The sequence below is a fragment of the Euphorbia lathyris genome, chromosome 1, assembly GCF_963576675.1.
Source record: "Euphorbia lathyris chromosome 1, ddEupLath1.1, whole genome shotgun sequence".
NCBI classification, from domain to species: domain Eukaryota; kingdom Viridiplantae; phylum Streptophyta; class Magnoliopsida; order Malpighiales; family Euphorbiaceae; genus Euphorbia; species Euphorbia lathyris.
Genome location: NC_088910.1, coordinates 86,676,079 through 86,692,515, shown reverse-complemented (window position 1 = coordinate 86,692,515; position 16,437 = coordinate 86,676,079). Strand labels below are relative to the sequence as shown.

The 16,437-nt window shown below is 36.9% G+C and overlaps 1 protein-coding gene across 2 annotated transcripts; it reads left to right on the top strand.

Annotated features, from left to right (window-relative positions):
• The first annotated feature begins 889 nt into the window (after nt 1-889).
• Nucleotides 890-7,606, top strand: LOC136205241 (3-hydroxyisobutyryl-CoA hydrolase-like protein 5). Of its 2 annotated transcripts, none has more exons than XM_065995760.1 (16): nt 890-1,047; nt 1,315-1,373; nt 1,464-1,550; nt 1,642-1,710; nt 3,424-3,487; nt 3,688-3,761; nt 3,871-3,954; nt 4,086-4,170; nt 4,363-4,448; nt 5,766-5,887; nt 6,000-6,060; nt 6,153-6,251; nt 6,680-6,781; nt 6,876-6,917; nt 7,126-7,232; nt 7,307-7,606. In XM_065995760.1, the coding sequence occupies exons 2-16, from the start codon at nt 1,341-1,343 to the stop codon at nt 7,359-7,361; spliced, it is 1,170 nt and encodes a 389-aa protein (XP_065851832.1). In that variant the 5' UTR covers nt 890-1,047; nt 1,315-1,340; the 3' UTR covers nt 7,362-7,606. The 2 variants fall into 2 exon arrangements, with proteins under 2 accessions (XP_065851832.1, XP_065851824.1); XM_065995752.1 differs by having other exon boundaries at nt 1,045-1,185.
• Nucleotides 7,607-16,437: the final 8,831 nt, after the last annotated feature.

Genomic DNA, 16,437 nt, shown 5'->3' with positions numbered 1-16,437 from the left:
GAAATTTATAAAGGTTTTATAGATTTTCTGTAAAGTAGTGTCAATTTCCGTAAAGTGGTTTGGTGGATAGAATTAAAATTATTTTTTTATTAATAATTTACCAAAAATAATTAATTTACGTTAAATTGTGCAAATATTACGGAAATTTGTAAAGGTTTTATAGATTTTCCGTAAAGTAGTGTCAATTTTCGTAAAGTGGTTTGTTGGATAGAATTAAAATTATTTTTTTATTAATAATTCAAGAAAAATAATTAATTTACGTAAAATTATAGAAATGTTACGAAAATTTCTAAAGGTTTTATAGATTTTCCGTAAAGTAGTGTCAATTTCCATATATATTCTACCTTGTGTAACTTTAATTTTCCCTATTTAGTGGTAACCTGTAATAACATGTCAACTTTTAATATAATTTATTTTATTTTAAATTAATTTGACACGTGTCGCAATACTATTCGCTATTGAAACAAAGTAATCTTACTTTGTTTTTAAAGGAAGTAACCATAGCGGACACCTATATTGGTAAACTTTAACCATATATTAATGTTATTTTAAACGTGGAGTCTAAATTGGTACTTCCAAAAACATTAAACCTATTTTGGTACCTTATTCCTAAACTAAAGGATGGAATAAGGATTTTTTAAAAATAACTATTCTATTCATACCTTATTCAAACTATGAGTGTATTAGCTAAGAACATAGACAAAAAAAAAAAATAGCACTATGTGATTTTAATGGAATAATTTGCTACCAATTAAGGTTGGCATTAAGGCTGGTTTGATTAGTTAAGATGCTTACTTTGGCTTAATCTAAATCTCAAACTTGAGTATTTGGGTGCCTCAGAAAAATTTAATTTGAATTTGGAATAGAAGCAAAACCTAATGACATTATAATTTTTGATTGACCAGCTTGTAAATTTGTTTATTTTGCAAGAGGAAGAGGAGTGAAACAAGTAGTGGAGTACCAAATTCACTAAATCAATGCAACAGCAACAGCAACCAAATTCAAATTAAAAGATGCTAGTTGAAAGTAGCCATTTGTGAATATTGGGTAAGTGGTAGATGGAGTTGTCCGACATGTCTCCGTTTGTTATCCACCAACCACCTTACCTACTCCTCTTCCCATTTTCTATTTCTTCATTTACGTCCGACCTCCTCGTCTTTGCTCATCTCATCTAACTTAACTTCTGTAACTTGTTTCACTCTTTATTTTCTTCATTTGTATTTGACTTTGATTTTTCATCTCTCTTTTTTCGGTTCAATTTGAATCAAACGGAGAATTAATACTCAATTGTCTTTGCATGTTTATTTTCTGCAGTTTGGGTCTCTGTAATTCATTGTTAAATGGCTCAAGAATTTGTCAACCCAGAAGACCAGGTATTGGAAATTTTTATGTTATAATTTCTGTAAGGGCATTTACCATTCTTAATTGTAAATAGGTACTGTTTGTTGTAAATACCTTTTTAGGTTGTTCTTGGAGAAGAAATAAGCAGCCATGTGAGGCTGATCACATTGAACAGACCGCGTCAGCTAAATGTTATTTCATCTGAAGTGGTATTTATGCCCACAAATCTTATTGTTATGGGTTTATCAGTTTAAGATTGTTCTTGTGTGTAATTCAATCTGTGTTTTTAAATGAAATCAGGTCTCTTTGCTGGCAGATTTCCTTGAGAAGTGGGAGAAAGATGAAAATGTACAACTTATATTAATCAAGGTTAGTTCTACTTCCTTACATGTACACAGCTGAATCAGCTTTATACTGAGCTTGTACTATTCCTATTAATCATGGTTAATTCAATCTGACTTTAATGTTGTGTATGTGAAACTATATAACAACCTCTTATTGGTAAAATCATAATTTTTTCCTGTTCCTTGGTTAAATTCAGCATACGTACTCTGATTTTCATTGAAATGCACTTCTCATCATACAAGCTCTGTTGAATGATTTTATACATTGCACCTCTGATGGAGTGGCTACATTTTTGGACTTTTCCTAATATCTATATGAGGATTCTCTTGACGGTTCTCCAATGTACTCGTTCTTCTAATACCATCCACATGTTAGCTTTGAGCATCACCATGGTCACAGTTATGAGAATCACGGCTTGAACCTTTCAAGAATCATAACATGTGTTAGTCTATCCGCATTAACAGTATCCTTTCTTGTTAATACTATGATTGGGGATATTAAGGACTTAACGCATTTGCATGCATTCGGCATTTCATATTATGAACTCTTTCATGATTGCTTTTGCAGTGTGTCAAGGGCTTTATTTATTAATTTAAAATACAAAAACAAACTAGTGATAAACACACCACTAAAAAAGGAATAGTGTCTTTCGCATAAATAATAATAAGTTTATATATATGAAAAACATCCTGATCCATATATTATGGGCTCTAGGGCATACTCCTAACAAAATCTATAGTGAACACATAAGCTAATTGGTCTTCTGTTAAAGCATGTGTACACAAATCAACCTTTGATCTAAAGTCTTTTTGGAACAAAATGACAATCAAATTGTTACATTATACACTTGATTCTCTCATTAAAAATGAGATTTGTGGCGACATGAATAGCTGCTTGATCCTCATGCCACAAGTTCATTAGTTGAGACTGAATAAGTTTGATTTGTATATAAGTTCATGAGTGGTTTGTGCCATAACTCAATGCTCACATCTGTCACTTGATTGATTTACCACACTTTGTGTCTGACATTCCCAAGAAATAAGTTTGTCTCAACAAAAACACAATATCTAGTAGAGGAACGCTGATTCATAGGAGCTTTTGCCCAATATATGAAAAGCCCTCAACTCTACAATCATACCTCAAGTTCATTTGTTGAGACTGAACACGTCTAATTTCTCCAATCCAAGCAAATGAAATTGCCATATAAGTTCACTAGTGGTTTGTGTCATAGCTCAAACTCAATGCTTAGATTCTAACATTTGAACGAGCTACAAACAACACTCTTTCTTACTCTTCCAAGAAATAAGATTGTTTTCAATCGAAGTAGAAAAGAACCGGAAAGGACTCCTTGGAACCATCAACAAAGACCACCACACTCAAACTAAGAGAGTAAGTTCACTAGAATCAGAGTCACATGCAGCAACAACTCTTGTGCTGCTTTAGTGTTAATATCAAACCCTAATTCACTGGAGCTCTAATACCATTATACACACGCACTTTGAAACTAATCTATAGAAGGAGATTACATATTTGCAGCTCATAACAATATTCATTTTTTATATGAGGTGAACTGTAATTCATTAGTTGTCCAGCTAAATATGTTGCGAAGGCAAGCAAACGTTGCACTAAAATAAGCATGAATACTTGAACATAGTTGTTTATAGTCCTAACAATTGAAGGAAACTAGTAAAACTGCTTACTTGGAAGCCCTATCGACTTCTTATGGATTTTTTTCAGGGTGCTGGTCGAGCATTTTCTGCTGGGGGAGATCTAAAAATGTTCTATGATGGCAGAACATCAAGTAAATTCACTATCCAAATAAACTGTCTTATGTCCTGGAGGATAAATTAGAATTCTTTTATCCAAATCTGCATATAGTCAAATACTGCAAATAGAACACCAGAATAGATTTTTTTTTTTTTTGTTTTCTTATATGCATGAGATAATTAATTTCCTATGTGATAAGCCAAGTATATTGGTTAATTAAGATGTTTCTGGCAGAGGATTATTGCCTTGAAGTGGTCTACAGAATGTACTGGCTTTGTTATCACATCCACACATATAAGAAAACTCAGGTAATATTTGAAAATGTTATGTACATACTGTAGTTTTTTCTATCTATCAAAGCTTTTCCAAATCACTATTGATGAAGACAGATCTTAATGATTGTCAACGATATACCAGGTCGCTATTGCCAATGGAATCTCAATGGGAGGTGGTGCATCTTTGATGGTCCCAATGAAGTTCTCAGTTGTTACCGAGAAAACCGTGTGTATTGGGTCCTTGTTTTAGTTGTGTCTCAGGGCAGGAAATCATTCTGCATAGGGTTTCTTGTTCCAATGGTTTGGAATCTTCATTCTGAGTTAACATCGTCTCTGCTGTATATTATGAATGTATAGGTTTTCTCTACTCCAGAAGCAAGTATTGGATTTCATACTGATTGTGGTTTTTCGTTCATGCTTTCACATCTCCCTGGTCATTTGGGTGAGTACTCAATTATATAAAGTAGATTAACAATCCTACGCTCTCTGTAGGTTTATCATTTCTGCATGTCATATTATATATTGAAGTGTCATGATTCCTAATTAATCTTTTTGTCTGGAGCTCAGGTGAAAAGAAAGAGGAATTAAATGGAATTATTTACTTTGCATTTGTATGATGCGTTATTACATGCAGGTGAGTTCTTAGCTTTAACTGGAGCAAGACTGAATGGTAAGGAATTGGTTGCTGCCGGACTTGCAACTCACTTTGTACCTTCTGAGGTGAGTTTATATATCATATGATATCTCTTAATCTTGGCGGCCTGACTTTCGGTTGACTTTCAAGTACTACATTTTCATTTTCTTGTAATGCTCAAGTGTCTAGAACTTTTACTTGTTAAATGTGCACTTTGATGGCTGGTTTTGGATGCCTAGTAGTGGTATGTTTTAGAAAACTGTACCACAGTCTAATGGATTTTGTCTCAAAAAATTATCCTTTTTCCTTTTTAAATATATTTCTGATTCAATATACTAAAAGGGACCATTAAATAGAAGAGAGAATTCTTTTCAAAAAAAAAAAAAGAAGAAGAGAGAATTGCCTTCTTTTTTATGTTCACTAAGAACAATTTAATTTGAGGGCAGAATCCAAATATTAAGATTTGGAATGCTAAGGGATCTTGAGTTCTAACTGCTAGATGGGATGGATTTATGGCACCGAGGAAGATGCTTGCAACTGTGTGGTGTAACGTTCAGTGGCCCTTCAATAATGTTTTAAAGTTTAACAAATTCATGGGAACGTGACATTAAAAAATAGCTGCAATTTAGGTTTTGGTCTGCCAATCAGAAATAATAAATTGGGATCGAATGAGGCTGTTGCAGTCCGGCAACCAACCTCCTTTAAAAAAAGTCAAGTGACGATGGATGAGCAGAGAACTAAGGCCCTTTGCTGCAACTGCGATGCCGTTTATACTCCAGGACACTAGTGTATTATTATGGTTGGTTGGAATCTCTTCCTTTATGGGAGGTTAAGGCTTCGAGTCTTGTAAAGAGCAAATATTCAACCTTTTAAATAATGAGAATAGTAAAAAGAAAATATCTCTGTACAATATTGATGATGACAATATTTTAATTCACAACTCACATTTCTATTTCATTAAAAAAAAATTAGAAACCAGATTTTAGGGGAGTTATACCATTTAATTTTATCAAAACCAAAGAAAGTCAGTTTGTTGCTATTCCCATTCTAACTGGTTTTGAGTGAGTTCTGGTTTTTACAATATACATTGTGGATCTTTGAACTCTATTTTCAGTCTTCCTGTGTATTATCAACTTCATCATCATCACCATTGTCTTCCTTTTTCTTGTTTTTGTAATGTGTTTTCGCATTCATCATAAGTGTTGACGCCACAGATATTGACAGGATGAACATCCCAATTTTATAATGAAAACAATTACAAACTTAAATTTTTAATATGCTTATTTTGTTTCTCTGACTCATTGAAATCATTGGTATCCATGTTGAGTGATGTGTGATGATTTTGTACACTTTTCTGAAGATGTGTGATGAGGATGCTTACTTTGTTGTTTTCTGTAAATCAGAAAATTCCAGAGCTAGAGAAGCGTCTGATTGGCTTGAACTCTGGTAATGAGCAAGCAGTCAAATCTGCAATTGAAGAGTTCTCTGTGGATGTTCAGCCTGATGAAGGAAGTGTTTTAAACAAGTAATAAACATGAAAATAAGAGCATATGGTGCTATTTATATGGGAATTCATAACCGTACTTCAAGTAATGCCATATTATGAGGATCTGATAGAGTGCTAATTTTAATTTTAGGTTATCAATAATAGACAAGTGTTTTTGCAAGCCTACTGTCCTAGATGTCATTGAATCATTCGTAAGTTCATTACTCTCTTTCTTTTCCAAGAAAATAATGTGACATGCTTCACCCTGAAAAATATTAACTTTCATATGCATTTTGGTGTACAGGAAGCTGAGGGAAGCAAGGAAGGAAATGGATGGATTGGACCAGTGCTGAAAGGGTTAAAAAGATCATCCCCTACTGCATTGAGTATCACACTCAGATCGGTAATGTTTATATAATTTATGTACTTGATGGCATGTATGTAAGATGACTTTGTATGCTACTCCAACTTGGCGGTAAGCAGTGCTCCTAATCTAAGCTGTTCAATAAAGCATTCTTCTGCTCTTAAAAGCCTGCAGCAGTTAGAACAAAAATTTCAGATTAATACATATAGTGCTGTGAATTTTATTCAGCAAGGGAAAATGAGTAGACTCTTCGCTTCAAATTGCTATCTTTTTCTAGGAGTAGTTAAGGAAACTGAAAATAGTAGTGTTGGTTATTTTGTGGTTCAGTTTATAATTGAGAATCTAGTATGACTTCTCATATCTTCCCTTTTCTTAAGAAAATAAGTGCATATTTGCTTAAAAAGAGTTGGTAATAATTGGGTATTCTCAAATGCGCATAAGTTGGCTTTGACCCATTTTTACTGCAGATTCGTGAAGGAAGAAAACAGAAACTGGCAGAATGTCTTAAGAAAGAATTCAGACTAACAATAAACATTCTGCGGAGCACAATATCAGCGGATGTGTATGAGGTATTTCCTAGAGACGTCTGATTTAAAGATAAAGAAAAATGCTTTCTTGCATTTAAAGTCCAAACATGAAGTTATCCTTATTTCTGTTTTAAAGGGTATCCGGGCTCTAACCATTGACAAGGATAATGCTCCTAAGGTACTTCCTCTCTCCCACGCAATTGAAATTAGGGTATAGAACCACTTTATCCTGAGTTAAAATAAAATCGAAATACACTAGGCAGTCTCTACATTTTTCTAAATACTCCGTTTTTGTTTCCCTCAAGTACGAGACAATCTTCTCCATTTTAAGGTTCTTTGTATGTTAGGCCGAAGTTTGCTAATGATGTGACTGTGTAACTGAACAGTGGGAGCCGCCGAGTTGTGGCAAATTGGATGATGGAAAGGTGGATGTGGTATTTGAGCCATTCATGGAGGATTTGGAGCTTCAGATTCCAGAAGAGGAAAAGTGCAGGTTGGTTTGGTTTCAGAATTGTGTTTTTGCTGAATGACACAAGTGAAATGTGGTATTTAATTTATTATATGTAGGTGGGATGGAAAATACGAGAATTCGGCGTATGCAAGGTTGAAGCTGACAGAATAGCTCTACTTTTGGAAATTTATACGTTTTCTTTACACCCGCTACCAAGCCGCTACTTTTTAGCTTTTCCTTGTGTTAGACTCGGGCGGAAGCGGCCTGTGTCTGTCTCAAAATTACAAAATTGGGTTAAATAGGAGACCCAATTATATTTTTAACCCATTTACTCAACTTATTACATATTTAGATTATGTTTATGTGACTTTTCCAAAATACCCTTAATATGTTTGTAATTTTACGTTGCGTCTGTCTCACTCTCTAACTTCGCAGATTTCACCTTATGCGAAGTCCGAACGAGTTTTTACGAAGTGGTATATAACAACAAAAAAGGTATAAGAGATTCCAACATTAAAATCATAACATTATCAAAATTTACAACAAGATTGTCATAATAACAATATTAAAAACATAACATTATCAAAATTTACAACAAGATTGCCATAATAACAACATTAAAATCATAACATTATCAAAATTTACAACAAGATTGCCACAATAAACTCTTAACAAATCATTTTAAAGCGAACGCGATTAATCTAGACGAAAATTTCTCCTCGTATTGGAAGTTCAGACCTTTTGGGATGAGAAATGGAAGTCCATGTCTTTTGGGAGGACGTATCACATGGTACACAACAAGATTGCCACAATAATTCCTAACAAATCATTTTAAAGTGAATATGACCAATCTTGAAATGAAAGTCCAGGCCTTTTGGGATGGATGTCTCTCATGGTACCCCATTACGCCGCCTTTCAGAAATGGATGTTATGTATTCAACCACCTTCAGAAAAATTTAATTGTGTTAAGCAGAAAAAAGGACGATTTGGCTTCGCGAAATGAGGCTTCGTGAAATGAGGATTCGCGAAGCATGCGAATATAAATGTGCAGGGAAAAGGATGATTTTACTTCGCGAATTGATGATTTCACGAAGTCTGAAACGTGACGATTTACTTCGTGAATCGATAATTTCACGAAGTCTGCTAGTGAAAAATCATCGATTCGCGAAGTAGATCGTCACGTTTCAGACTCTTTCTCATTACAGATCTTCGCGAAACCAGATCACGCGAAGTGATTTTCTAGAAAAACGCAGAGAAAGCAGTAGATACTTACATTTTTCGCGTCTTTCACCCTTAAAATCGACAATAACAATATGATAAATTAGGAAAAACGTAGAATAACCATTTCTTCGATGATCACAAGAAGAAAGAAAAAGGAACGAGCAGAAACAGGAAAATGAAGAACCATGACTTCGTTTTCTAGGTTAGGAAGATGAAGAATCAAGAGATGAAGAGCGGAAGAAAAGAAATTCATGGTGATGTGGAGAAGTGGTGCAGATTTCGCGGAATTTAAAGGAAGGGAGGAAGATCAAAAGTCTGGGAGAGCAACCGTTCGCGTAAGGAAGAGAAAGGGGAAGGGGAAAGACGAAAGGGTGAGTGTATTTTGGAAAAGTCACACAAACATAGTCAGATATGTAGTATATTGAATAAATGGGTTAAAAATATAAATAGGTCTCCCATTTGATCCAATTTTATAATTTTCCCTTTTCTTATTTATATAAATTATCATAAATGCAATTAAATCTGCATTGTATTATCTAAAAATATTTATATTTGTATTATATATTTTTATAAATGTGCACAAATGCGCAAACAAGAATAATATCACTGAAATAATTCAAACAGGAAGAATGTAGTTTCCAAAATAATATAATTCATTTGTTCAAGGGAGAAAAGTAATATAATTCGTTAGGAACTATAAAAGGAAATTTACTTTTGAAAAATTATTTACAATTATATCAAGTAAGAATTTCAATTATATGAAACTAAGTAAATCATTGTTTCTATTATATTTTAAGGATTAAGGTTTATAAACTACGGGTTTAGAATTTATTTTTTAGGGTTTAGAATTTATGAATTGGGATAAAAGATTCTTAAATTATGATATAAAATATACTTTATTTATGATATATAGGAAATAGTGATATATTTGGAATTAAGTTTGGAAATATGATTTAGTTGTAATTTTATAAGTGGGTTACTAAACTCAGCCACTAATTTATACTTCTAGCCTCTGGAATAGACCGAACTACCCTTTGCACTAAATTTGAAAAAACTCAAAACCTCTCAAGAACCCTATACGATTTTTGCTCAAATCCGGACAAATTAGTGAACCGAATCATGGATGGTGACAGAAACCGTAAAGGAAAAGCTAAAATGGTAAGATTTACCGCTTTATTTCGTTGATTTTTAGATCGAATTGAATCTGTTGGTTGTTTAAAAAAAATCGCCGAAATCGCAGTCGGACGTATGAGAATCACGTCCGATCTGCGGTTCGGGCGTATGAGTATCACGCCCGACCAGTGGTGCGGGCGTGATAGCCACATGCCCGTACCAGTGGTGCGGGCGTGATAGCCACATTCGCATCCCCATCTCCTTCATGCACCACAGGTTGGACCGGTACAGCATGCTCGCGCTAACAGCGAATTTGTAAGTTTATTATTATTTAATATTATTATTTAGTATTAGTTTATATGTGTTTAATTGTTAATATTTATTTATTAATTTTTTTTTGCAGTGGGTTAGCTGGTTGTGGCGTGTCACCCAACTACCGGCTACCCACCGATCTGACGAGGATGTTCGACGCATTAAGAGGGAGATGGACGAGTTTATGGATGCGTGGCGTCGGGCGAGCTGAATTTTTGTTGTAGAAATTCATACATTTTAACACTTTTTGTTGTATATATTATATTTACTCTTTTACGTTTATAAATGTTTATGTTTATTAATGTTTATTTTAATTTTTATGTTTTTAAATTTTATTTGTTACGTATAATTCTATAGTTACGGACTTAACGGCCTATTTACGGGTTTCACGGCCTATTTACGGGTTTAACGGCCTATTTACGGGTTTAACGGCCTATTTACGGGTTTAAAAAGCTAATTTTTTTTGCCAATCCGACATGCGGGCGTGTGGATATCACGCCTCACCGCGTGGTCGGACGTGATATACACACGTCTTACCGCGTGGTCGGACGTGATAGACAACTGCCCGACCTTGCGGTGAGGCGTGGGGCTATCACGTCCGACCACGCGGTGAGGCGTGTGTCTATCACGTCCGACCACGCGGTGAGGCGTGATATCCACACCCCCGCATGTCGGATTGGCAAAACCACGGTCCTTTTTTTTTGTAAAACCAAACCACAAGGGTTTTTTTGGAACAACATCAAATCACAGGGATTTTTTTTTGGAATTTACCCTAATAGTAATGGAACTTTTTTTTTTTTTTTTGTTGTTTCAGATCACCATTAGGTATTGTCAAGACTACCAAAAAATGTTAGGAGGTAAAAAAACGTTTAGAGGGTTTAATTAAGTGTCTAGGATTTATTTTTTAAACATAATACTTGTTTTAAAAAAAACATTCGATAATATTAAATTTTATATATATATAAATAAAGGGTTAAGGTATAAAAATACCCCTAACGTTTTGGGTCAGGAGCAATTTTATCCCTAACGTCTAAAATGGTGCAATTTTATCCCTAACGTTTATAGCCAAGAGCAATTTTACCCCTAACGTTGATAAATTGGGTCAATTTCAGACATAATTCATCAAACTATCTTTTCGGTCATGAATCTTATCATCTACACTTCGCTTGTGTGTCATTTTATCAGTAACAAATCATAAACATATGTTAGGATATGAAAAAAAAAATATATTGTCTTTTGTACGAATTAGACAAAAAAATTCAAAAAATTCAACGAATTTATAAATATTAATCTCCAATTCTATTATTAAATTACAAAAAACATGAAATCTTTTTTTTAGAATGAATTGATATGCAATTGGTGCAAAATAATGAACAAAAATATATGTGTTTTATAATTACAAACGTTAGAGGTAAAATAGCTCTTGGCTACAAACGTTAGGGGTAAAATTGCTCTTGGCTACAAACGTTAGGGGAAAAATTGCATCATTTTAGACGTTAAGGGTAAAATTGTTCCTGACCCAAAACGTTAGGGGTATTTTTGCACCTTAACCCATAAATAAATAATGCAAACTCATAAAAATAAAGCCTTGAAAAACTCACAATGAGATTTGAATTTTCTAGAAAATTATTGAACCATATTGCAAAATATAGTTGCAAATGTTCAAATCCGATTTTCAAATATTAAGGGAGCGGGCCGCAGATGTGGCGTGGGTTGAGTCGGCCCGGCTGGGAGGCTAGAAGGAGGAAGGGGGGCGTGAGGCGGCTGGCATGGAGGCAACGTCGTGTTTTGGGGGGCCGCGTCCTTTTGAGGAAAGCAATGGGGGTGGCATATGGAGGAGGCTGGGATTGGCGGATCCGGCCTTTGCTGTGATCCCGGCGTCTGACCCAGCGAATTTGTTGACGCAGACGGCAATTCCGGTTTTTGTCCCGGCTCCTGGTCAGGCGGCTATTTCGACGCAGGGTGGTTTGGGTAATACCGGTTTTTCCATCAATTTTGAGGGCAAAGCTAGGGAGGCAATCTCGATGATGCCAACAAAAGGGGGGGGGGGGAGGAGGCTGGCGGTGATGCCAGATCTGATGGGAAAGGCATGATTGTGCCATCTGACATTTCAGGCAAGGCAATGGTTAATCCTGCAAAGGATAGTAACAAATCCTTATACACAGGGAACCTTAAATTATCATGGAAGGATACTGTGATGGGGATTGTAGAGGAAGAGAACTCCACCGATGGAGGGTTGGAGGACAAGGAATGGGATGAGTTTCTTTCAGACTCAGATGTTGAGGATGATGTGCAAGAAGACCCACTGTGTCCTGTTATCCGTTTATCGTCTGCAGATAAACGTTCCCTTCATTCCAAATGGAAATTATCTTTAATCGTGATTGTCCTAGGAAGGAAAATTGGATTTAACTATTTTGCACAGAGAATTCGTGCTTAGTGGGCAAGGAAAGGAAAAATTAGTATAACGGACTTGGAAAATGATTACTATATAATTAAATTTACAAAGGCTGAGGAATATGAAACAGTTATTAATGGGGGACCATACATTATATCTAACCATGTTCTTGCTATTAGGCCTTGGGTGCCTAATTTTAATCCAAGGGATTGCTCAGTTAACAGGATTCTGACTTGGGTAAGATTCACAGGCCTCCCAATTGAGTATTATAATGAAATCTTCCTTAAAAAGATTGCAGGGCTTGTGGGGAATGTCCATCATGTGGACAAAACTACAATTGGAGCTGAAAGAGGCAAGTTTGCTAGGGTCTGTATAGATATTGACCTAGCAAAACCCCTCTTGTCTAAATTTTGTCTTCAAAATACAATCTACTTCATTGAATATGAAGGTATCCATAACATATGTTATGAATGTGGGATGTTTGGGCACAATTATGAAGGTTGCCCTAGGATAAGGAAGGAATGCGAGGTTGTCGCAGAGGCCGGTTTGGTTAGGGAAGAGGGGATCCAGGGGGATGGGAAGAACTTTGGTCCTTGGATGGTTGCTAAGCGTTCTGGGAGAAGGAGGACGCGTGCTCCAGTAGCCCACAATCTTCCTCCTGATATTAATAGCAATTAGAATCTGCCTCAGATGAAGGCTAGTGAAGTAAAGGAGGTGCCTAACCTGAAGGTTGCCGCTGTTCCTGGCACTCCTTTGGAGGGTTGCTCTGGCTCAAGATTTGGGGCTCTACTTGTGGAAGAGGCTCATGACCCTGATTCTATTGATGTACAAACTGAGCTGGTAATGTCAGACTTAGAGCCTGATGAGCCTGTTCACAATAATGTGGAGACGGTCATCCCTTTGTTTGATTCCAAAGATGATCATCAGGTTTATTCTCAGGCTCACCGATCACCAATTTCTGAAAAGAATAAAGAGGTTAGTCCTTCTAAACTTAACATTGAGAATAGGAATGGGAAACCCATGGGGGTTAATAAGATGAAAAAGAAAAAACTAAAGGGTAGTCAAAAGAATTCCCAAAATTCCTTTAATACCTTGGAGAAAAGGGGGGAGGCAGGAACCTCCACTAGGCTCATAGGAGCCCCGAATAAATACCTGGCTTAGGTAGGTGGGCCTGGGTCGTTTGTCCTCTCCAGATGGATCTGTTTGTTTGGAATATGAGAGGAGCGGCTAGCAAGACGACTCACATCCATGTTAAGGATTTAATTAAACAGTTTAACCCTACTTGTTTTGCGTTATTAGAAACCAAAGTTAGTGGAGCTAAAGCTGATGAGGTAGTTAGGTTATTTAAAAGTTGGAAGTGTGTCAGGTTTGAGGCCACGGGTCGGGCTGGTGGGATTTGGCTTTTCTGGAAGGCGGATCTCGTTCAGTTTGATATCGTGTTGGTGGATAAGCAATTTATTCACAGTAAAGTTACTTATCCTGGTAATAAACCCTTATTTATCACCGTGGTATATGCTGATCCTATCCTTGCTAATCGTAATCGTCTGTGGGAGGCTTTGTACTCTTTAAGCACAGGTATGACGGATGCCTGGTTCATTGCTGGAGATTTTAATGATATTGCCCTTATGAGTGATCAAAGAGGGGGAGGGAATCATTATATTAATCGCTGCCTCAATCATAAACAGAATATGGATCTTTGTGGTCTGTCGGATCTCGGTGCGGCTGGTCACAAGTTTACTTGGAAACGTAATAGTACCTTTGTTCGCTTGGACAAAGTTTATGCTAACATTGTGGCCCAGAGTAGGTTTCCTGAGGCTTCTGTGTTGAATCTTCCTTTCCGTCATTCTGACCATTGTCCTATTTTAGTCAAGCTGATAAAAGCTCCTCGTTCTAAAGGGATAAGACCCTTTAAGTATCTGGTGGCTTGGGAATCTCATCCCGAGTTCAAGATTTTCGTTCATAATAATTGGAAACCCCAGTCCAATGTGCTTATGGCTGCAGAGGGTTTTAGAAGGAATGTGGTGGATTGGAATAGAAACATTTTTGGCCACATTATTAGAAGGAAACAAAAAATTCTGAGCAGGATGGAAGGCATTCAGAGTATCTTGGAGAATAGATTTGATCATAGTCTGAGTTGTCTCCTTAGGTCTCTCCAGAATGAGTTGGAAGCGGTGCTGAGGCAAGAGGAGTTGCTTTGGTTTCAGAAATCGAGGAAAGCTTGGATCAAGGATGGTGATCGGAATACAAGGTATTTCCACCTTTCCACTGTTATTAGGAGATAGAGGAATCAGATCGAGGCTATCAAGGACCCTATTGGGAATTGGGTTTATGAGGAGGATGAAATCTGCCTTTTGGCGATCAATTTCTATAAAGATTTATTTAAAGATGAGCCGGTGGAGTTGGATAAAGCTCGTACAAGGTCTACATTTCCGATGGTTGATGAGGATATGATGATTGATGCTTTTCACCCTATGGATCAAAAAGAGATTAGTCAGGCGGTGTTCAGCATTAGAGCTACTAAAGCTCCGGGGATTGATGGGCTTCCAGCCGGCTTTTACCATAGACACTGGGATACTGTTAAAGATGGTGTTTATGAGTTCGTCAAAGCAGTTTTTGATGGATCGAAAGATGTTGGGATGGTTAATAATACACTTCTGGTCCTGATTCCTAAAGTGGATAAACCGTCATCCTTCCTGCAAATGAGGCCTATTAGTCTGTGTAATGTTCTTTACAAGGTAATTACCAAAATTGTGGCTAATAGGATCCGTGGTATCCTTCCTGTTATAATTAGCCAAAATCAAGGAAGCTTTGTCCTAGGGAGACAGATGATGGACAATATTGTTATAGCTCAGGAGTTGGTCCATTCAATGAAGATCAAAAAGGGGAAGCATGGCATTGTGGCCCTTAAACTGGATCTGGAGAAAGCTTATGATCGGCTCAACTGGAGATTTCTTCTGGATAGTTTGGAGAAAGTTGGGATCCCGGAGTCCTGGAGGAGGTTGATTGAGGTTTGCATTTCTTCCCCTGTCTTCCAAGTTTTAATTAATGGGGATTTGTCTGAGGAGTTTTCTCCTTCCCGGGGCATCCGTCAAGGAGACCCTATGAGCTCATTCTTAGTTGTTATCGCTATGGAGAGGTTATCTCATCTCATCCAAGATGCTGTGAACACTGGAAGGCTCCGTCCGGTTACTATTAATAGATTCTGTCCCCCGATCACCCATTTATTCTTTGCCGATGATGTTGTGATCTTTGTTGAAGGGAATGAGGATCAAATTGGTGTGATAATGGACATCCTGACCAACTTTTGTTCTGCCTCGGGCCAGAAGATTAATATCCAAAAATCTAGAATGTTATGCTCTAAGAATATGAACCCAAGGGTTGGCAGGAAGTTGAGTCAGATTTCAGGTATTCCTCTAACCAATTCTCTCGGTAACTACTTGGGGGTCCCTCTCCATAGTGATAGAGTTTCAAAAGCCTCCTTTAAGGATATCCTCGATAGGACGAATAAAAATTGTGCTAATTGGAAAGCTAAGACCCTCTCCCTTGCGGGTCGTCTTACTTTGATCCAGTTTGTGAATGGTGCTGCCCCGAATCATTTAATGCAAGCTTGCAGGTTGCCTGAGCCGGTTCTGAATGGCCTTGATAAGATCATTCGTCGGTTCCTTTAGGGGGATTCGGAAGAAGGGAAAAAGATTCATTTGGTTCCCTGGAAAGAGGTTTGCCAACCTAAGAATAAGGGTGGGTTAGGAATCAGACAAGCCAAAGATAATAATAAAGTGCTTTTAATGAAGCTTCTTTGGAGGATGTGGCAGAATCCGGATGCTCTTTGGGTTCGGTTATTGTGCGGTAAGTACAGGAAGGATAAAATTTTCGGGGGCCCGAAAGAGAGAGCTCCTAATTGTTCCTTCTTATGGAAAGGGGTTAACGCTGTTTTTGCTGAATTCTGCTCTGGGATTGGTTGGTCGATGGGTAATGGCAGATCTATTAATTTCTGGAATGATGCTTAGCTTGATAAGACTCCCTTATCGGAAGTGTGTATCTCTCCTTTGCCCCTGGAAATCCGAAATTGGAAAATAGCTGATGTAGTGAACTCGGAGGGCGATTGGGTTTGGTCGAGATTTGATTCTTACCTTAATCTCGAAACGCTCCTAAAAATTCGTGGAGTTAAAGTTAGTTGTAAAGAGGAGGATGAGGATAGCCATTGTT